We start from the raw sequence: 20,541 nt of genomic DNA on the forward strand, positions 1-20,541 counted from the left end.
AAGTTTCCATCAAAGTTCAACAATTACAGTTTTATAAGTAACAAAAAAGCAGGTAATTCGTCACTTCGTACAGTTTCAGCTAAATTTTTATATTTTTAATTGCTGATTTTGAGGGAAATAGATTTTTCTGTTCTTCTCATGTCGTTTTAAATGCCATTTTATGTAGTCTAAAGTAGGTATCTAAATTTCATTTTGCTCTATACGGGATGTTCCTAAATATCTTGTATATACGAAAGGGAGTCATTCTTTGCCTTATTTCATGATTAAAAGTTCATATAAACATAAGTCCGCAAACGCTTCGTTACCTATCTACAGGGTGCTCAAATTTCAGAAATTTTTCAATTTTTATATCCACAGCTTTAACTTTTAACAAGTGGTTCCAAATAAACTTTCAAAATTCTCAAAAATAGGGGATTATCTATAATAAATTTTAATTTCATCTGGCGACTTACAAAAAATCGGTTTCTATTTTTTTCTCGATAACCGACGCAGATACGAAGAAACTACAAGAGACTAAAAAGTTTTTATGCAAAATAAAAAAGTAATTTTGTATTTTAGAATCTACTAGTGGCGCACCGCGAAAAAGTTCAGGAGGAGAAAAGGGGGCATGACCCCTGAAAAAATATCACCTTGTAGATTATCAAAACCATTTGACGTACCCAATGATGTAAGTCCTACAGCATAAACTATTTTCAAATTTTAGCTAAATATCTCAAAAACTGTAAGAGCTATAATTGTATAAAGAAAAAATGGAAAAGACCTGAAATTTGAACACCCTGTAGATAGGTAACGAATCGTCTGCGGAAATATGTTTATGTAAACTTTTAGTCATGAAATAAGGCAAAGAATGACTCCCTTCCGTATATACATGATATTCAGGAACACCCTGTATATCGTTTAATCACGTTGTCCACAACTTAGACAACTCTCGCGAGAGATCCTACCGACTTCCACTACGGGGGTTTTTGCCCTTATTCTCGCGTCTCAATCCTTTGTTTAATTGTTCCCTCCCGTTTCTTGAATCTCCGGGTGCCGCAGGCCTGATAATTGATTACCCATAATAAAGACGACAGCCGAGATATTTGATATGCTCGTCTCGAAGACTCAAAGAAAGAATTAAAAACTGTTTTCTGTCATTCCAATCGCGACGATAAGAAAATGTTTCCTTCGTCAGCGAAACTTATTGCTTTAATCAGTCTATTAAACCTTTCGTAAGACGAAATTAAATTTGCTAAATTATGAAGTCCCGTCTCGGCGAGGAAACTCCTTGTCAACAGAGGGAATTATTAATATCAAAATTTAGACATCCGCAAATATTTACTTGGATATTTAATTTCGAACTTTGAAAGATTAATAGTCCATTTGCGAATCCAAGACGACAACTTGTTATAGGAGGACAATATCATCTGGTTATTTCCATTTCAGGATAAGCTTTGCATGGAGGAAAAAATTTCTTAAGAAACCCTAAAGGAAGCTCGCTCCACTTGCAATTAAACCTTCAGTTGAGACATAAAAAGGGACACATTAATGAATGTTTGTCTCCCGTAATTGATTTTTGCGTGAACGTACCTTAATTAAATCTATATGTAGGCATTTTGGGGACAAATAGAAGCAATTCCACAAAAGCGTTTTGCTTAATTAGTATGGTTTCCCTGAAACTTTCCGGTTTTCCGTTCACGTCCCTGAAAACCACTTGAAACAGCCGAGGAATAATTATTTTCCTGTGTTTTCACTTAGTCTGACATCAGTTTTTTTTGCGAAAAAAGCACGAAGACCGCATATGCAGCATTATTTGTAAAACATCCAAGTTTCTAAGTTAAAATCAAATTCCATTTGGCAAGGAATTCGTTCGTGTTCTATAAAAGTCAATGGTTATATTTGAACTTTCTATCGCATTCCCTCCTTTTCGGACTTTTTGTTTCGTATTTCCGAAAACTTGGTAAGATTCTTTTAGAATTTTGCCCTACTGGGAACCAGGCCTTTTGGGAAACTTTCTTATTAAGTTACATTAATAGATACGGAGCCTCGATCTTTATACGAAAGCACTGGAAGAAGTTTCTGCTTAAATGCGAGAATTGAGTTGTTCTTTAGCTCCCTGTTAGTGATGGATCCAAGTGCCATTAAAGTGTTTTCCTACATAAATTTACACATAAAACATATTTGAATTTGAACAATAACACACGTCATTCTTAACTGTCCAACACAGTTAGACTTTGCAAAAGCATAAAACAGCCAGGAAATATGTGGTAATACGTGGCTCAACCGAATGCTTTAGTTTCAAAAGTTCACAATGGCTTTAATGATGTCGGAAGTTGTAAACAGTAGTTGCTTTTGATGTGCTTGCATAATTTGATTAATAGAGTTCGCTAGTTCTGCCGTAAATTTTCGTATGTACCAGAGAAATTCCTGTTAGTAGTGTCGAGGAAAAAATCGGATCTAATTAACTTTTCCGCATTCCGAATTAGACAAACTTTTGTAATGGGGAATTTCACGTGGAAATTTCGCTTTGCTTTGTCTCGTTTTAATGCAATTGGAGTTAGATTTCTCACACAGATTCTAGGTCGCTAAGTCCAGGCAAAAATGAGACTGGATGGAAATGCCGAACTCCATAGGATGTTCCGTTGTTTAATTGCACACAATTAGACGTCGAATTCCCTAAGCAAAAACAATAAGATATGCTCCGTAATGCATCTCTAACATGCACATGAACAGCCATTAGGAGCTCCCACCATGGATCAACGTGAGCCCACGCAAGGGGGCTGACAACTACATCTTTTATGGCATTAAACGCTTTTTCATGTCTTGATGTCTTGAACTCCATTCATTTCAAAGATATGTCACATTATGGAAATCGCACATCGTGCAGCTCTCAGATGAAGAAGTCGATTAACGAATTTTCCATATTAGATTACTAATCCCAGACGAAGCCACTTCTTTCCATTGAAAAGTGCTTTCAAGTTCCGTGACAGATTCCGATTTTCTTCTGGCGACCTTCGACTCTCTCTTTCGAGGTAATCAAGCCCAAGTATCTGGAGAGGAATGTGAAATTTGCACCTCTAAGCTGCAGATGGATTTCCCTCCGCCATCCCTCCCGCATCGCTTGTAGTCACTACAGAACTTCGTACAGGCGATGATTGTTCTTCACGAGCTGCATCCATGATTGGAATAGATAGGGAATGAAATTGAACATAAATAGCCACAAAACAAAGCAGATAATTGGGGAAATTAAGCAGGAAATGAGATATAAATTTGGAATGGACATAGGTCAAATAAAATACTGGAATAAATGGATTACTCATGCATTTTTGGGCAAAGTGGCTGTAAAATCACTGCAGGTGCGCGATCGCACCTGCTTCATCGGTATTTTTCTCTGCCCTTCTCCAACTAAATTTAAATTTAATTCACCATTCATCACTATCAGAGTTAGGACAGAAATGCATGGAAATTAAAATAATTGCTGTGGTGCTAGGACCAGCAGGTGAAACTGACTTTGGGAGGAAAATAGCATGTAAAAATCCCAGTCGATTTGCTAAAATACTTAAAGTGTAGTTTTACTTCAGTTGGGCCATTTCCTCCTGCAATGCCCCCATAAAAGCAGTAAGCTTAGTGCTGGACTCAGCGGTAGCTAACTGAGCGCTAGCTACAGACTGCAGTACATTTTCCAGTGTGGCCTTTATTGCTCATGATTACCGTAATTATCTATTTAATTGAAGTTTAACTTATAACTTCAGTCTTTAGATGGACATACAATGAAGTGAGCTGAGAATTTTGCTGGATTTGCCTTATTTATGTATATTCTATAATAGTTTTTCGGGTTTTCGTCCAAAAAAGACAGACGCAAAAGAAAAAATATTAAATTTGGCAATATTTCCTCTGCCGTCATGCAATCGGGCGTTACATTTAACCTCCCTATAGGAAATTTCCAGGGGGGGGGCGTTGATTTATTAGCTCCGAGGCCCAATTTTTCAAACTCCTGGTAACTTTTGCAGGAAGGTAATATTCATTAAAATGGAGGAATTGACCAATGCTCCGCTCTGATTTCTCCGTTTCTGTGGAAATTCTCTGGAAATTCTGGCAAAGTTATCAATAGTTACCAAGTTACCAAAACCGGACCCAAGTCTGATATTTCATCTACACGTATCACATATTCAGCCCCATAAACTCCCTTCAATTAAAACCGAATTCAGTGAATACGGTCATTGGTATATAATCGGGCGCAGAGTAACTTCGTTTCATGCACTACCAAATTAGTTAATTAACGGAATTATTACCAAAACACGCTGTGGCCAATAGAAAACCCATCAAAGATTTCAATTAATTTAATCTGATTAAAATGAACCCGTTGATAAAGCAAATAAGGGAATTAATATTATAGTTAATTTCATGGTCCAGTTGAGTGGGCTATTGGAGGCTGATGGATATTTTTCCAGCGCTTACTAATTGTTTTGGGATATATTATTATTATAAATGAGGTCGCATACGAAGGTTAATAATTATCATAATATAATAATAATATGCTATTAAAATGTCCAACCTAATGGAACACACATGTAGGGCAACGCGAGGGTGAAATGCTAATTCAGAGACTTTCAGGCTACACGCACCCTCCACCCGCTCCCTAAACGCCCCACATTAGAATCTTCAGCAGAATAAACACTTTAGACTTTTAAATAAAATCCAAACTTTGATATCCCGAAGACATTTTCTCATTTACGTCGTCCCTTCAGGATTCGCGTGACATTTTATTTGGCGTTTTCAGCTTTCATGAATTTTAAAACTTTTTGAATATAATTTGCAAGAAGCAGAATATTTAGCATTATCATTTGAGAAGAGCTCCGCGGGAAACTTTCCTGCCGAGAGTGCTGTATTCTTGGGTGGATGTGTCGTTCAGGAAGTTTTATTCTCGCTACAATCGAAAAGTTGGTGTTAAGTTCTTCGACCTCCTGACCCCGCGATTTTAGCTGGAAACACCGACAATAAGATTATCGCTTGAATGGCTAAGTCACACACTTTCAATACACCTAAATCTAAGAGTTTATCGCTGGAGCAAGGTAGGAAAATTATCGGAGATTTTAGCTGAATAATAAATCAGTGTCATAGTAGGGAGATCTTCTCAAAGTTTTATAATTCCAGAAACGGAGTTACATCTATAATTTATAAGACGCACCCAAGCTAAATGAAACTTCCCGTAAGGGAAAAATTCGACAGTCCGTAACTTCGAAGGGGTTGAGGGTAAAATTTTAATTCATCGGCAAGGCCGAATTGCGCGAATTCTTAATTCGGTTTAGTCTCGGAAACACTAGGTGAATTCTTTATTAGAGAACACTCGATTTGTGCATCTCTTCTCAATAATTGATGACGACAGGTTTAAGCTTCCTTGTCGAAATGTAAAGTAGAAATTTCACCTCTTAGAATAGTACGACTTTTTGTTGAATCATTCATATTATATTCATCCTCTTCCCGACGTGTGCTCGTCTTCTCGAGCTCAGATTAGTTAAGAATTTTTGGAATTTCTTATGCAGATCAATTCAGGGTAGTTCAAGTATTGGTGTGGCCAATCAAAAATATAGTAAAGTTAGCTCAAAAGTCAAATATTATGTTAGGTACCTCCAGGTTAGCACTTGGCAACATGTTTGGATTTTCCCGACATGTCAATTCAGGCTAGTTAATGATAGTCAGTTTGAGTCAGGTTAGTCAAGAATCTTAAAACACCATTCAGTTGAGCCATATCAGGTTAACCGAGATTTTTCAGTAATCTTCGACAACTTACTATAAGAGTAGTTATGAATTTTGAAAAATTTGCGGATCGTTCTCGACGATCTTCGAAAATTTTCGAATTACGAAAATTTTCTGGCTACTTAAGCTAATCAAGAACTATGAACGACATTTTTAGTGTTAAGTTGTCGAGCTGAGGTGAGACAAGAATACTTTCAATTCTAGATTCAGGTCGTATATGTATTTTAGGCTTAGTCAAGACTATAGAATTCTCTGTCAGATCGATTCATATCAGTGAAAACTCAAGAAAAACTCGAAAGACCTGTAAAAAATCTAATCTGTACTGAAACATTTTAATTTCTAATTTTCGAGATTCTTGACCGAATAAGTTTAGTATTTTTCACTAACTTGACTTGGTCTGAGTGAAAAGATTAAAATATCTTAACTACCCTGGGCTAACCCGGTTGAAAAATGTTCAGTAGTCTTGAATAACTTGAATTGATCAATGGAAGAATTCTCAAAAAAGTTAACTCATCTGTAACCTGACTGGTTTTTAAGATTCTTGACGAACTCGCGCTTGTAAAGATACGAGTTCACATGGGAAAGAAAAGTGCATTAAAATCTGTTTTGTACTGCAGCAATTTACAGGATTCAAGCATGAAACAGAACCAAAGCGATCATAAAATTTCTTCATAGTTTTTAAAGGCTCTTCATTAAATACGCTGACGATGCTGATACAACGGTTTAAAGTGAATGAATGAATGACTGAGAATTCTTGCTATTGCGGCAGCTTTAAACCCACCCTAAAAAGGTCAAACAATCTGGCCTGGAATTTCCATCTAGGGTTTCGCACCCCCGACATCATCCCTTTAAAGAAAACGCTCTTAAGATGGCAAACATACGAAGTGAGAAGGCGCCCCGACGAATAATATTGGTTTCGTAAGTGCCAAACATCGAGACTCCGATGCACATTTTATGGTCTCTCCGACAAAGATGCGGTCGCCATTTTCAGATTTAAATAAACTTCAATATTAGTCCGTTTCATTTTACATTTGAAAGGAATACGGAATGATTTTCTTTAATATTCACCCTCATCTGGGGTTGAATTTTTCCGCTCGCGGTTCCGAGGGATGAATTTATGATTAGCGCCTGAAAATGTTTGGGTGTGGATGAGGAAAATTTGCCGATTTAAGCTCCGTTTTCGGAGACAATGGGACTGAAATCTGAATTTAAGGCGTCAAAGTCAACATTTTTCCCTGATATTATTCCGCGGCACTATTTTATTAGATTGCAATCTCAGATGGCGGACATTGAAACGCTGGAAAGAGCAAGACTAGGGAGTTTGATATGTATCTGGAAGAGAAATCTCGTTCCGAAAAGTGCCAACAAAAATATACAGAGTCGACAATTTACAGGCGACGTATGTCTTTTTTTTATTGAATCTGATGGATTTATAGTATTTTTAAAGGGCTTATTCACTAAAGGACCAGATCTGTGCTTCCATGGAAAATCGCGCTGAATTAGTGATTCTTATCTTTTGGCTTTAGTGCAACTTTCTGCATTTGCAATTCGACCATGCAATATTGTCCTGAAATACAATAAATTTGTACAAAGACACAACAAAGTTTCGATAAAATTAAAGGCAATTTGTGCAACTAATACCGAGCTGTTTGAAACGCAACTTGAAACGTTGGAACTCCATTATAATGTCGTCTAAGAGCTCGAGCAAAGTTTGATGCTAAATATCTCTCTGCTTTTACATCTTTGGTTCATTTTGCTTATATAACCGTAGACTTTCGAAATTGCTGCTATTACGTTTTGAGTTCATTAGAATTTCATGAATAGAGTTTGAGCATTGAGGGGGATTAGAACTTCTCGGAATACTTCAGTATTATTTTCGTCAGAGGAATGTCTCACTGTGAGTTTTAAGCAGCAGGAAAGCTTATTAGAAATTTCAAAGTTTAATTTACTGCTAATTTATGTTTCGTCTAACTAAAAACAAGAATTAGTCCTGAAAATGTTTCATTCACTTCTGGTTAGTCAAATTCACTGCGTTTACGTCATTCGAGTAAATCTCAATAGGCCGGAAGAACTACCCGGAATTATCTAAATTACGCAGAAGGATAAACTTCAATGTGAAAATTTCTTCTTAAGTAAAACTTGGCGAGTTGGGAACGTTGCAATTCCCATCATGATGAGAATACACTCGACGCGGGCTTTGGTGAAATTTATATCTGTGGGTTGAATGAACACGAATAAACCCAAAAACCAAACAAAAATAATCAGGATTTTGACACTACTGTAATTCGAGCAACTTTGCTCTACATCAAAATCAAAAACAGTGGAAAATTTTTAGGAAAAATAAAATTTGGCGAATTGGCAACATTGAAATTCCCGTTATGATAAAAAAAAGCAGTCGCCACCAGCTTTGCTGAAATTCACAAAGGTGATTAACTATGTTTGAACGGTTTGAATAAATGCGAATAACACGGAAAACTAAACCACAATAACTGGAATTTTGATAACATCGCAAATCTGGTCGATCTTTGCCGTATGTGAAAATAAAAAATAACACGGGCAAAGATATTGTTGCTATTTACATCCGTGTTTCACCGTGTTTATAACATTTAAGTAAATTTCAATAGTCCGGAAAACTAACCCGAGATCATATAAATTGTTTAGAAGAGTAAATTTGGCTCTTTACAGAACTGGCAAAGTTGATTCCCGTCAATTAATAAAAAAGCAGTCGCTCTAGGCTTTACTGTAATTTAAACTGAAGATTAACTACGTTTACTCGGTTTACATGAAAGCAAATAACTTGGGAAACTAAACGGGAGGTCTGACAACATTGCAATCCGCGCCAATCTTAACTTTGCTTTATCTGAAAATAGGTAAACAACTAGCATAGACTATGTTCTCATTTGCAGGGGTTAATGACTGTAACCCAGAAGAGTAAATTTTATATAATTTAGAAAAAGCGAAATTTGGCGTAGAGGCAATGTCGTAATTTTCATGCAGATAAAAAACGCCAAAAGTCTCGATAAAATTTACACTAGCGATAGACTACTTTTACATGACCTGATTCAACTCGAATAACCCTGAAGATTAAAGTTGATTACCCAGAAGAATGAATTTTACAGTTTCAAGATTAAGGCAAGACAAAATTTGGAGCAGTGGGAAGGCTCGGTTTAAGTTAGCAAATCCATTAAGTTAGTTCAGGCAATTTGGGTGCATAGGAGCAATTCCGACAATTTGTCCTTAAAAATCTGACAAAAATGTCGCCAGTTTACGCCGAAAGTTGAAAATCCTTTATTCTGCGTTTTGCTTGATTTGGGTTAGAAAGCTCGCCCTTAAAGCTCAACGTCTTAGGGTCAGCTCGAGGTGGGAATAAGTATAGAATCCTGGTAGTTAACACTTGGAGATATAATAAATGCGAATATAAAGGCGGGTGACCGAAAAAAAATATCCTCAAGCCGGTCTTTTGCAGTGAAAATGCGTAGGGTTCAATAAGTTAAAGCTCGTTTGTAATCTACCGCGAAAGGTCAGAAACCTTAAGGTCATGTCGGGTAAATAAAACCCCTGTAATTAAAAAAAAACTGAAAGAAAGTTGAGTCAAATTCCACTGAGCAACAAACGATAAAAAAAAAACAAAAGAGCAGCAGCTAACAAGGCCGAGAAAACCAAATATTTATTCGGAATAAAATTTCCTCTGTGTTCTGAGCGTTCCGCATTTAAATGTGTATATTTTGACGTAACATTTCTGCGTTTTCAGCCTCAATTTACATAACTCGCATACGAGCTCTGGGAAAAAAGAAAAACAGCGAAAAGTAGCCCTAAATCTCGGAAAACTCTTTTCTGCGGACAGATGAGCCGCTGGGTATTCCAGTCACGTTTTAAAGCGTTAGGACGCATATATTTCTATCGGAAAAAAATCAAGGATCATCTATGATGACATTCAAAACGATAATAGAAAAATGTGTCCCAATTTGTGTTGCGTTAATGCCTGCAATATCCCTCTTTTATCGCTCAAATATTGCGAGGCCCCAAACACGACATTGATTACAAAAACCACTATTAATTTTACATTTTAAAATTAGAAGTACACCCGTATATCGGGCACAAAAGCAGGCCGAAGGCAAAAATTGCATTTTCAACATTCGAGGAATAAAAGCCTTTGTTCATTTGCAAGTGAGGCCAGAAGTACGCCCTTCAAAGCACTGGATCCAACATGCAAGCACATTTGCAGTATTTGAGAATATATGTATATACATATATATATTTGTTTGTATGTGGATAAAACATGTAGCTTCCTGAACCGAATTTCTGAACTTCGTTTGAAGCCCTTTTAGTAACCGTCTAACGGCTTTAAGTAAAATGGTAGACATGACAAAGAAGAAAAATCAAATACCAACTTTTAAGCAAATTTCGCAAAACACCTTTCAGCTTTAAACGGAAGCAATACAGGAATCTATTAAAGTCCCGCGGCTGGTTTTAAAGCAGCAGCAACCTTTGAAGGCGATCTGCACAATACGGAATGTCGAGTACAGAAGCCAGGCACGTCCCCCATAGCAATTCGCCAAATTTAATTTAAGGAGGAAAATTACGAAACAAAATTAAGGCTATTCCTTGCAAGAGCAGCCAGAAAAAGCCCGACTTCCTGCCGGAGAAAATGGAAAACGCCTTAGGATTCGCCACGTTTTTCTTTTTAGCAGTTCTTAACTGCTCCTTAATAAGAGAAACCTCTAACTGATGAAAGTTTCTATACAAAGACCGTCCACTTTCCAGAATTCGACCCATTTTTTTTTAATTATCAGGACATTTGAAAGGAGAGCTGAATTGAAGCCGAATATGATTAAATTTTAAGCGAGAGGATTGAAAATGAAGTCGGGATATCTATTAGGAACCGGATAATCACAAAAATATGCCTAGAGATGGCGAAGCCAAATACGGGCGTTCATAACTGCAGAAATTATGATACACGTTTTTTAACTGTTAGTATAATAAAACGACAGAAGCTACCTATTGACAGCAACGGAAAACTGTCGTGAATTTCATATTCATGGAACCTATTGAAAAAAACGAATATCAGAAATTGAACGGAAAATTGAATGTTTCTTAATTGTCCCCTTAAAGGTATATCTAAACTACAAGTAGAGATCTAGGTAAACTTGTAGTGCCATCGATTACCAATAAAAGCTTTAATGAGGCTTCGGTACTAATTTTATGCTTTATTATCAATTTAATATGAATTACCAGATTTTTTCGGCTAATTCTGGCTAACCTGAATTCACAAAAATTGTTTTCCTTACTAACCTGCACTGGTCTTTTAGGTTCTGACCCTTAGCAGAAAAATCACGCAGTTTGTGACAAGTTTTATAAACAAATTTTCGAAACTTTACTTACTAATCTGGGCTGCCCTAAATTATCCAAGTTTCTAACCGACTTTCCCTGAAGTTCGCTGCCTATCACAACCATCCAACATCGCATTTTAATTAATCCCCATAATGAATAGTTCCCGTCAGCCTCGGAGCGGCGTTTCGAAGAGCATAGGCTCATGGACAGACACACTAAACCAAATCCAACATTAGCATGTAAATATTGAAATAAATCAATTAATCGGATTAATTCAATATAGCTCTCAAACCGATGATTTACCGTGATTTGTTTGAAACCCACATCGCAGCTGCATTGTTTCGGATTTTATAAATTTATGCGAACACATTTATAATCGCTAGTAACACAATCAAGATAAACAAATACAATATTTAATTTCATTAAAATAATTATTGAAACGTCCCTGGTTATAGGAGATGTGTGTCGTACCTTGCCGGGTTGTGAATTTTTAATTTTTAATTTTAGTTAAATGTATGGGATTAATTAATGAAATGCGTAAAATTACAAACGATACATTCGAAACAAAATCTGACGCACAAATTTCCGATCAAAGCGAATCACTGGCCGTAAAGCTCCGCATAGAATAAACCGGTGTAATGGTTTTCGTTTGTTTTATCGCAATTTTATTTTCAAAAAAGAGCAGATATTGCGAAATTGTTTTATTATTCACTATTATTATTTTAACATTAAAGCGGAGAAGAGTGGATATTGAGTTTTGTTTTTTTTTCAGCTCCCCCATCCACAGTGGAAATTCTGGATCACAGGCACAACTCGAAGATCGAAATCAAGGAAAATCAGGAGTTCAATTTGGAGTGTCGCGTTCGTAATGCTAAACCTGCAGCCAGGATCGTTTGGTATAGGGGAAATGTGGAAATTAACATACGTAAGTTATAAAAATAAAGTTTACAAGGCTATAAGCCATCGATAACTTGCCCATGCAAAATATTCATCCCACACTGAAAGAATAGCTAAACAGCTCCTGCTTGAAATTCTAAACACAAAACGGCAGATTTTATGGATAACGTTCACAATTATTACATGCCGTTTTATTTTAGGTTTCTAGTTCCTTCGCTTAAACAAAAAGTCTTGCAAATTCCGGGAAAATGGGAGATTGTCGTGGTTTTAATTGTATAATTGAAGCCACGTATTCAATTATATAGTTTGAGTGAAAGCAACAATGTTGTTCCATTCACCGAATCAAATTAAGACACTTTTCCATGTTTTCATTTCATTTTAACAGCCAGCCGTGAGGACCAAACCATAGAAATACCACTGAAAAAGGGAGACAAAACAATTACTCGCTACGACACCCATTCACGAATTTTGCTGAAACCGACCCATGAAGATGACATGGCCACTTACACGTGTGAGGCCAGACACGAGGCTCTGTCACTGGACACTCCTATGAGATCAACTGTCCAGCTTAGTGTGCTATATCCACCTGGAAATCCATATATTGAGGGCTACACAGAGGGAGAGACCATCAAGAGAGGTCAAACTGTAAGTAGGAGTTCATCAAGTCAATTAGGATGGTTTTATAAAACACTTATATGGCTTGAGTTCAAAATGGCGTGACTTGAACAATGAATATTAAGACTTTATTATTGTTTTATTTGGGCTCGTAATATTCAACGGAATTAGACACAGTTTTAAAGGATCGGTCTCGCGTTTTTCTGAAAAAAATACAACGAAACGAAATGTTAACAAAATCTGAGACGAAAACGTTGAGATTTTTTTTTATTTTCTATATTTTCAGTAGGCAAGAGATGAAAAAAATGTGTACGTGTGTGGAACTGCAATTTAAAGAGGAAATCAAAATTTAACAAATTTTGAAAGCCCGTTGTGGCTTTTCTTGTTTTTGTGTGTGTAAATACGGTTTTTCGCTCTTTTGAATTGTTAATTTAATGAATATGTTGATTTATTTAAGCTTAATAGTGAGTTTGCAGGATCTTTTCTCCCTAAAGACACTCAAACTTATAAAATATTCCATTAAAACCCAGCACTGAAACAACAAAAAAATATGCAAAACTCCTTTTTAGTGGGGGCGGTGCTCCCTTGAGGACAAAACTTCTCTTATACCCTTCCACCATATTGCTCAAAGTTAAATGGCGCTCCACGCATGATTTTGTATTATCATTGATCCCGGGTTTAAAATAGCTTTTGGCAATTTATTAGTTTTTGTTGGCAGCAAAAACTCCATCATAGCGGGAGGGGTTTTATGTACGTTTCGTAATTAAACACCAGCCTCGGATTCATAATGGAGATGTTGTGAAATTAATACGATATTATAAATCAGTTGCACAGGCTCGGTTTGGCGGTAACAGTTTGAGGTTTTTGACCACTAGGTGTGTCGATTAACCTGTATGAACGGTATTTATCTGTTAGAGAAAATCTCTGGCAGGGGACGATAAAATTAAAATTTCTTAATGTTGAATCATTCACCAGAAATACTCATTCAAATAGCTAATCGAATGAGAGTTTAGGAGTTTCTTTATTTTTTCTACGAATTTCCCAAAACTGGACACTCTATACATGTACATATGTATGTAGTATATAATATAAAGATTTTTTTTTTTCACTTTTTTGGGTCTACAGAATTTGTGTTTTTGCCTAGAAATTTTAGGATATTTTTCAGTTTTTGCTATCACATGTTTTAGAGGGTGTTTTTAGCTTTTTTTACAGTTGCAAATTTCAAGATTTTGTGCCGATTTTGAGAGTAAGAATGTTTTTTTGGGAAATTTGTGAATTTCGGGAATGGGGAAGAGATTTTGCTTCTTTTTACCTCGATATTCGGAATTTGGCAGTGACTTTTCAGATCTCGCAGAACGTGTTTTTCTGACTTCACTTTTGGAATTGTTTATATGAAAATGGAATTCTAGCTGAAATAAATTATGTGACCTTTTGGAATATCGAAGCTGGCACAGAATTTGAGTTTTTAATTCAATATTTAGTTTTTTAACCTTCTCTATTATTGAAGAATTTTCATAACTAGTTTCTCGTTTTTAGGTGGAGCTTGTGTGCAGATGTAGGGGCGGCAACCCCCCAGCCCAACTAATCTGGTACAAAAACGGAGAGCAAATTCGAATGGCCTACAGGACAGCTGGGAGAGTCTCCGAGAATGTATACACCTTCACTGCAGACGCCAGTGACAACAAAGCACGCTACAAGTGCGAAGCCAGCAACATCATGTCCAAAACCCCCCTTAAAGTCGAAATTGACATGACTGTTCTCTGTACGTCCCCCCGCATACTCTCTATTGTAGGCTATTTCAATAATAATTGTTATTTTTATAGTCGCTCCTTCCCACGTGACCATCTCAGGCCCAACGGAAGCAAGGGTGGGCGACCCAGTACCTTTGACATGCACCACTGCAAACTCCAACCCTCCAGCAGAGATCAAATGGACAGTAAGTTCATTTCAATAGCTCTTTCCGGGGCAAAAGTAACATTTAATGAATTTATTATTTAGGTTGGAGGTAGGCAAGTTCGAAATGCCACCTCTCGCACAGTGGTATCCCCCGAAGGGGGTTGGGTCACCACCTCCAATATTACGGCAGTGGTGGAGCCCAATAGAAGAAGTTTGGTGGTCATTTGTCACGGTCTAAACATGCAGTTGACTGAGAATGTAGTCTCTACACACAACATTAACGTTTTATGTAAGTTTTGATATTTTTTTGAGGGTTAGAGTAATTTTTTGTGGTTTTAGACCCTCCAAGTCAGCCCTTTATTCATGGTTACACTGAGGGGACGCATGTGCCTGCAGGAACTGTACAGAAGGTTTCTTGTACATCTTCGGGAGGAAATCCCTTGGCCACTTTGACATGGTACAAAAACGATAAAAAGGTAATTTTTTTATTTTATTTCCGATACATTATTCGACAACATAGCATCGTCCTTTTTCTTTAAAGCAATCTGGGATATGATCATCCATAATTTAAGCTCTGTTGCCATGTTGTGAGAGCTTTCTTAACATTCAGGGAATTTTCATCACTTTTTCTCTCAAACGTTACCTCCTTTTTAGATCCACTCAACGACGAAATCGACCGACAAATCTGTAAGTGCCGAAATAACTCTCCTCACCAACGTTACAGACAACGAGGCTCGATACAGATGCGAAGCTGCCAATTCCGCAACTGAAATCCCCCTCTTTGAAACTGTCACCATGAGCGTTTATTGTAAGAATATCTCTTAAATTTCCCTTGCACTGTAAAACTAATTTTTCCATATAAAGTTCCTCCTGAAAACGTGGCGATTCGTCAGCAACCCAAAGAACTGAAACCTGGAGATGAAGCCACTTTGATCTGCGATTCCAGTTCCAGCAACCCTCCTGCCAAAATGTCCTGGTACAAGGATGGAATACCAGTCCAAGGATATCAAAACTATTCCAAACCAGGACTACATGGCGGCACTGTATCGTCAATTGAGCTGATGATAAATGTTACTGAGGATATGAATGGGATGCAGTATACCTGCCAGGCTCAGAATGACGCTTTGCAGAGAGGAACTCATAACTCCATTCTCCTGGAAGTTTTATGTAGGTATTTTTGGAATTACTTCTTAGTTCGATTCTTATGTGAAATTTTTGAATAGATAAACCGATCTTTGATAAAAACAACGAAGAGTCAGTAACGGGGATTGAAAATGAGCCCCTAGTAATCATCCTAAGGGCTGAAGGAAACCCAGAGAGTATTGCCTACACATGGACCAAAGATGGGCTTCCTATTACTCAAGTTTCTTCCTCAAATGGGGCTGAAAGAATTCTTTCTGAAGGCTCAGTTTTAAACATCACAAAACTCTCCAGACATGATGCGGGGATTTACAACTGTGAAGCCCTAAATTCCGAAGGAAGTGCCCTTGCGTCCATAAACGTCACCGTACAATGTACGTCCGCATTAAATTAATGACTGCCTCACAACTAATTTATTATTCTTCTCTAGATCCAGCCTCAATCACCCAAACTAGTGAAACAGTAATAGTGAATCCTAAAGAAGACGCAACATTGTCTTGCACCGCAGATGGAAATCCTTTGGCCGATGACACGATTACCTGGAAAAGGGATGATTTTCCAGATTTCGATGCCAGGACTTCGGTGATGTACGACAAAAACGGTACTTCGAATCTCAGAATCAGTCAAGTCACAAGAGAGGACTTGGGCGTGTTCCAGTGCATCGCTAACAACGGGGTTGGGAATGTTACGATTAGGGAGGTTATGCTGATTGTTAAACGTGAGTTTTGGAGAAGAGTGTTGTGAGGAAGTCATTATATTTGACTCTTTCTTCCAGATAAACCCGAAATCGTCGATAGTCCTGCCTTAAAGAAATTCGCGAGCGATGCTGGAGAAACTGGAAAAATGATCTGCAGAAGTCAAGCTTCTCCATTAGCCAGGTACACTTGGGCTAGGAATGGGAATTCCATAAATGCTAATAATAGTGCTGGAAAATACTACACTACGTATAGACAAGTGAGTATCAAGAGTTGAATAAACGCCTGTTACATGTTTGCATATATATTCACTCCATTGATATCTGGTTCTGTAGAGATTTTATTAGTAGGGATCGTTAGCCCTACAAAATCACAATTTGGCGAAGCTCGTGAAAGCACGTTCTGGTCGTACCATCGTGTACTTTTTCAGGGTAGCTATCATTGACTCTTCGGGCAACTTGTTGTGAATTGTACCTAAGAGCAGATGTCCAACTTTTTCTGGTTTACAACTACAAATTCCACATTTCGGGTCCAATAAAAATCTTTCCCGACTTTCTCATCGATGAGGTTGGGAAAATGACTCAAATATTCGAAGGCTCACTTTTCAACGAACATTCACTCGATACACATCGCGAGCGGTCACTCACAACACTATTTTACACTTACTAATTTTATTTAAGGTGCAATACCTTATAGTGATTATAACGTTGTATTCTAGATCCATTAATTGAATAACTAATATCATTTCGTTTGTAATTTTAAGTAAACGAATCAGACAACAGCCATGTACAATTTTTGAAAACTAGTTTTCATCCAAAAACTGAAAATATAGCTACTTTTTGGTGTTTTTTTAGCTTGAGCGTTAATATCTCAATAATCTGCAGATCAACTGTCTTAGAAAACTGCTCAAACTAACTTTCCCGATGAGCTCTAACTCTTACATATATCGAGTTGCAAAATATCTCTTTCAATTTTCGAGATACGAAGTCACACATTTCTCACTATTGGATCTAGAACCTTATTTGATTTGTCCAGGGTCAAAACAAAATTCAAATCGGTTAATATAGGTGAAAAACAATAAATCAAATATATGGAAGTTTTATTGAAATATGTCGAATAATGGTCCCAATTTTCAAATTTTTGAATTAATTCTCCCTTTTCATAAGCAAATGCAATCAAGCTCACGAAGCTTTCTAATACTTTTACTGCGATATCCCTGGAGGAATACTGCTCCAGTCAGGGAACCCAATCAGGACAAGTTTCAAGGTACCATATTTGTTTTTCCAGATCGACCAACTCACCACAGAATCCACCCTCTACATCTACCACGTGACATCAGCAGATTATGGCAATTACGAGTGTGTAGCCAGGAATGACCAGGGATTCGCCACAGTTTCACCTCGGCTAGAAGTCACTTCTGCTCCAGATATTCCCAATTTGTTGGTAGTATTAAATGTCACCCATGACTCGGCCATATTGGCCTGGACACCTGGATTTGATGGGGGCATGACACCATCATACCGAATACGATACAGAAAGGTAAGTTTTGTGTTTCTTCTGTTTCTCTGTCGATATCTCCAACATATAAATTACTTCGAATATGCTAAGAGGTGATATGAATCGCAATCCCCAGTAATCGATTTATTTTTTCGCAATTTCACTATCTCAGGGCGAGTATTTTGACGGTAAAATTTAAAGCTGGTTTTAATTTTACAGGTGAATGACGATGGATACAAATACGAAGACGTCCAACCACCCAATGCTACAACTTTCACAATTAAGGGCCTGGACGTAGACACTCAGTACCTTTTCTCCATTATGGCTTCCAATAAACTAGGCAGCAGCAATTATATGCCAGATTTATTTTCAGCAAGAACATCCAGTAAGTCCAAAATTAGTTACTTTTCAGAAATATTTCCAGAAATTTCGAATGTGTCGTTGTTGCCTACTATGTCTACACCTTGTATACTATAAAGGCTTGCACGGAAAATTTTATTTTGGGAAGAGTCTTTAGATATTTTAAATAGTAAAATTCTTAATTGGACGTCCCTATATAGATTTCTCTTGAAATCGTCTATCAGTGCTTCTGAAATAGCAAGAAAAAATCGAAAAGCTGTATTTGTATCTCAGAGCCTGCATTTTGTCAGTAAAAAATTTAAAACTATTCTCAATTTAAGTGAATGCCTTGAAACTAACAGACATTCTCCTTTGCCTCCACTGAATGTCCAACTAACCCGCATTTTTAGCTCTCAAACCTCTAGAAAGACACAATGAAGTTAAATTAATCCTTTTTTATTTTATTTGAAAATAACGCCACACACAAATAAAGTTTATTGGGGAGGTGGAATTGCACACTATTTTCATTTCAAACTAACTGAGAATTACATTCACCCTTTACTAAGGACTTGAACGAAGACCTTGTCAACACTTTAATTACAAATCAGCCACCGTCTCCAGAATCCATGAAAAAGTTGTTATAAAAACGAAAATTAACAGAACTAACGTGTCTATGACGAGAGTACGTAAGATATGTGAAACGCTTTGAAAATTCCTCGTCTGAATCGCAGAGGACCCTTTTTGTGTGTGCGACAACCCCCTTTTGTGTGTGTGAAGAAAGGAGAAAAAATTAACAGGTCCCCTCAAACTTATTTACATTAAGCCATTGAATCCTTCTAGCTAAAGTTTCCTCAGATTCCCAACTAATCTAACTTTCTTTCACGCCACCTTACTAACACCAGACAAGGTACCTCCCTCTTATTCGAGTCCCAGCTTGGACGAACGAAACCTGCGAAATTTCCCTGGATTTCTGGTCATCGTGGGTACCATCTTAGGGACTCTGGTAATCCTATCCAACGTCCTGCTACTCGGCTGTTGTCTTCATAGACGTGCCAAGAAACGACCGGCAGGTAATTAATTCCGTTCATTTTATTGTAGCCTTCGAAGGGGATCAAGTCGAGAAGGTTTTGCCGGCGGACATGCTCGAAAAAGAGGACCTATCCAGAATAATGATTATCAGCGCGTCCGTTATTGGAGTCGTTTTGCTAATACTTAATATCGGCTTGGTCGCCGGGTGTATGCTAAAGCGAAGGGCTAAACGAATTAGAGGTTTGTTTTGTTTCGTTTTTTTTTTTTTAGTTGGATTTTCTGGTATAACTGCGGCCAATTAAAATTGTTTTTTATGGGAATTTTAACGAGAAACTCTCCCTTTTTATTTGCATAGAACAAAGCAACCAGACCGGGAAGTCGGCTACAATTGAAATGTACGCCCCGAGCAGCTACAACGACACAATGACAGGGGAAACGCTGTCATCAGTGAGCGAGAAAAGCGAAACCTACTCTAACGAAGGCAGCAATAATGAATATGTGGTAAGTTGCCGGATTTCGGGCTTTGCCATATCGGATTTCTCCTTTATGAGATTACAGAGGGCCATTAAGGGATCCTGAGAAAGGAAAGTCGAACAAATAAATTCTTATTACAAACAAAAACATGCGTTAGATAGTGAAAAAGTAACTGTTTTGCCTGAAAGAGCCTCCAGAACTATCGGATTTTACTTTACTTGATTTTTTGTTATCTCAGTGATTTGCACCATTAAAAATTTCGCCGTGCTCCGAGTAGCTATATAATAAACGTCTAGTAACACACATGTCACACGGCATAAGCTCCTCTTAAGCCATTAATATTACCTGCTCATTCTTAAGTAAGCTCGAAAATCTTAAAAAAGACTCACCCAAAAACTCCAAGAATATTTTGACAATCACAAAGGGTTCTGCGAAAACTTTACATGTCAGTTAGGAAAATTTCAAACAATGGAAAATGTCGATTTAGCAATTTTCCGTTGGAGCATTACTAATTGACACTACATAATTTGTTTCCCTTAGCACGAAGATAGCCGAAGCAAACAAGCACCCAACTCGTACATAATCGAGCAGCCACCCCCGGTGGACTACCCCCCAGGTGCGTACCCAGTGTACGAAATGCAAATGGCGGGGCACGTGACCATGGCGCATAAAACGCACACGTTGCCCCACCCCCATCACCATCACCATCATTTGCATGACACCAGACCTAGGTCGCGAGACGACCAAAGTCTGGGGCATTACGGGCCTGGTATTGGCATGTCAGGTGTGTGCATTTTACATTTAACAATTTACTAATTTATTAATTTTACTAAACAGAAATTTTCCCAGTTTTGAAAATCAAACTTACGACAGTTAACCTGAAGTAATTTAG

General features: G+C 37.5%; 2 protein-coding genes across 3 annotated transcripts in view; both read left to right on the forward strand.

The window, feature by feature from the left end:
- sns (sticks and stones) overlaps window positions 1-20,541 on the forward strand; it is a 55,908-nt gene that overhangs the window by 33,109 nt on the left and 2,258 nt on the right. The window contains exons 4-19 of one of the 2 annotated variants that reach the window (XM_066401834.1): window positions 11,840-11,992; window positions 12,350-12,609; window positions 14,116-14,341; window positions 14,403-14,515; window positions 14,578-14,764; window positions 14,815-14,951; window positions 15,130-15,283; window positions 15,340-15,642; window positions 15,699-15,989; window positions 16,046-16,333; window positions 16,391-16,569; window positions 17,598-17,849; window positions 18,027-18,192; window positions 19,245-19,415; window positions 19,531-19,676; window positions 20,190-20,433. In XM_066401834.1, the coding sequence (XP_066257931.1) occupies window positions 11,840-11,992; window positions 12,350-12,609; window positions 14,116-14,341; window positions 14,403-14,515; window positions 14,578-14,764; window positions 14,815-14,951; window positions 15,130-15,283; window positions 15,340-15,642; window positions 15,699-15,989; window positions 16,046-16,333; window positions 16,391-16,569; window positions 17,598-17,849; window positions 18,027-18,192; window positions 19,245-19,415; window positions 19,531-19,676; window positions 20,190-20,433 (3,270 nt within the window). The remainder of the gene's footprint in view (window positions 1-11,839; window positions 11,993-12,349; window positions 12,610-14,115; window positions 14,342-14,402; window positions 14,516-14,577; window positions 14,765-14,814; window positions 14,952-15,129; window positions 15,284-15,339; window positions 15,643-15,698; window positions 15,990-16,045; window positions 16,334-16,390; window positions 16,570-17,597; window positions 17,850-18,026; window positions 18,193-19,244; window positions 19,416-19,530; window positions 19,677-20,189; window positions 20,434-20,541) is intronic. The other variant, XM_066401843.1, reaches the window with a different exon arrangement.
- Window positions 16,687-20,541, forward strand: part of LOC136416646 (retinaldehyde-binding protein 1-like) — a 47,603-nt gene continuing 43,748 nt past the window's right edge. Inside the window, exon 1 of the mRNA XM_066401936.1 lies at window positions 16,687-16,690. The gene's annotated coding sequence lies outside the window, so the exon portion shown is untranslated. The remainder of the gene's footprint in view (window positions 16,691-20,541) is intronic.

This window comes from Euwallacea similis, chromosome 2 (assembly GCF_039881205.1).
Source record: "Euwallacea similis isolate ESF13 chromosome 2, ESF131.1, whole genome shotgun sequence".
Lineage (NCBI taxonomy): Eukaryota > Metazoa > Arthropoda > Insecta > Coleoptera > Curculionidae > Euwallacea > Euwallacea similis.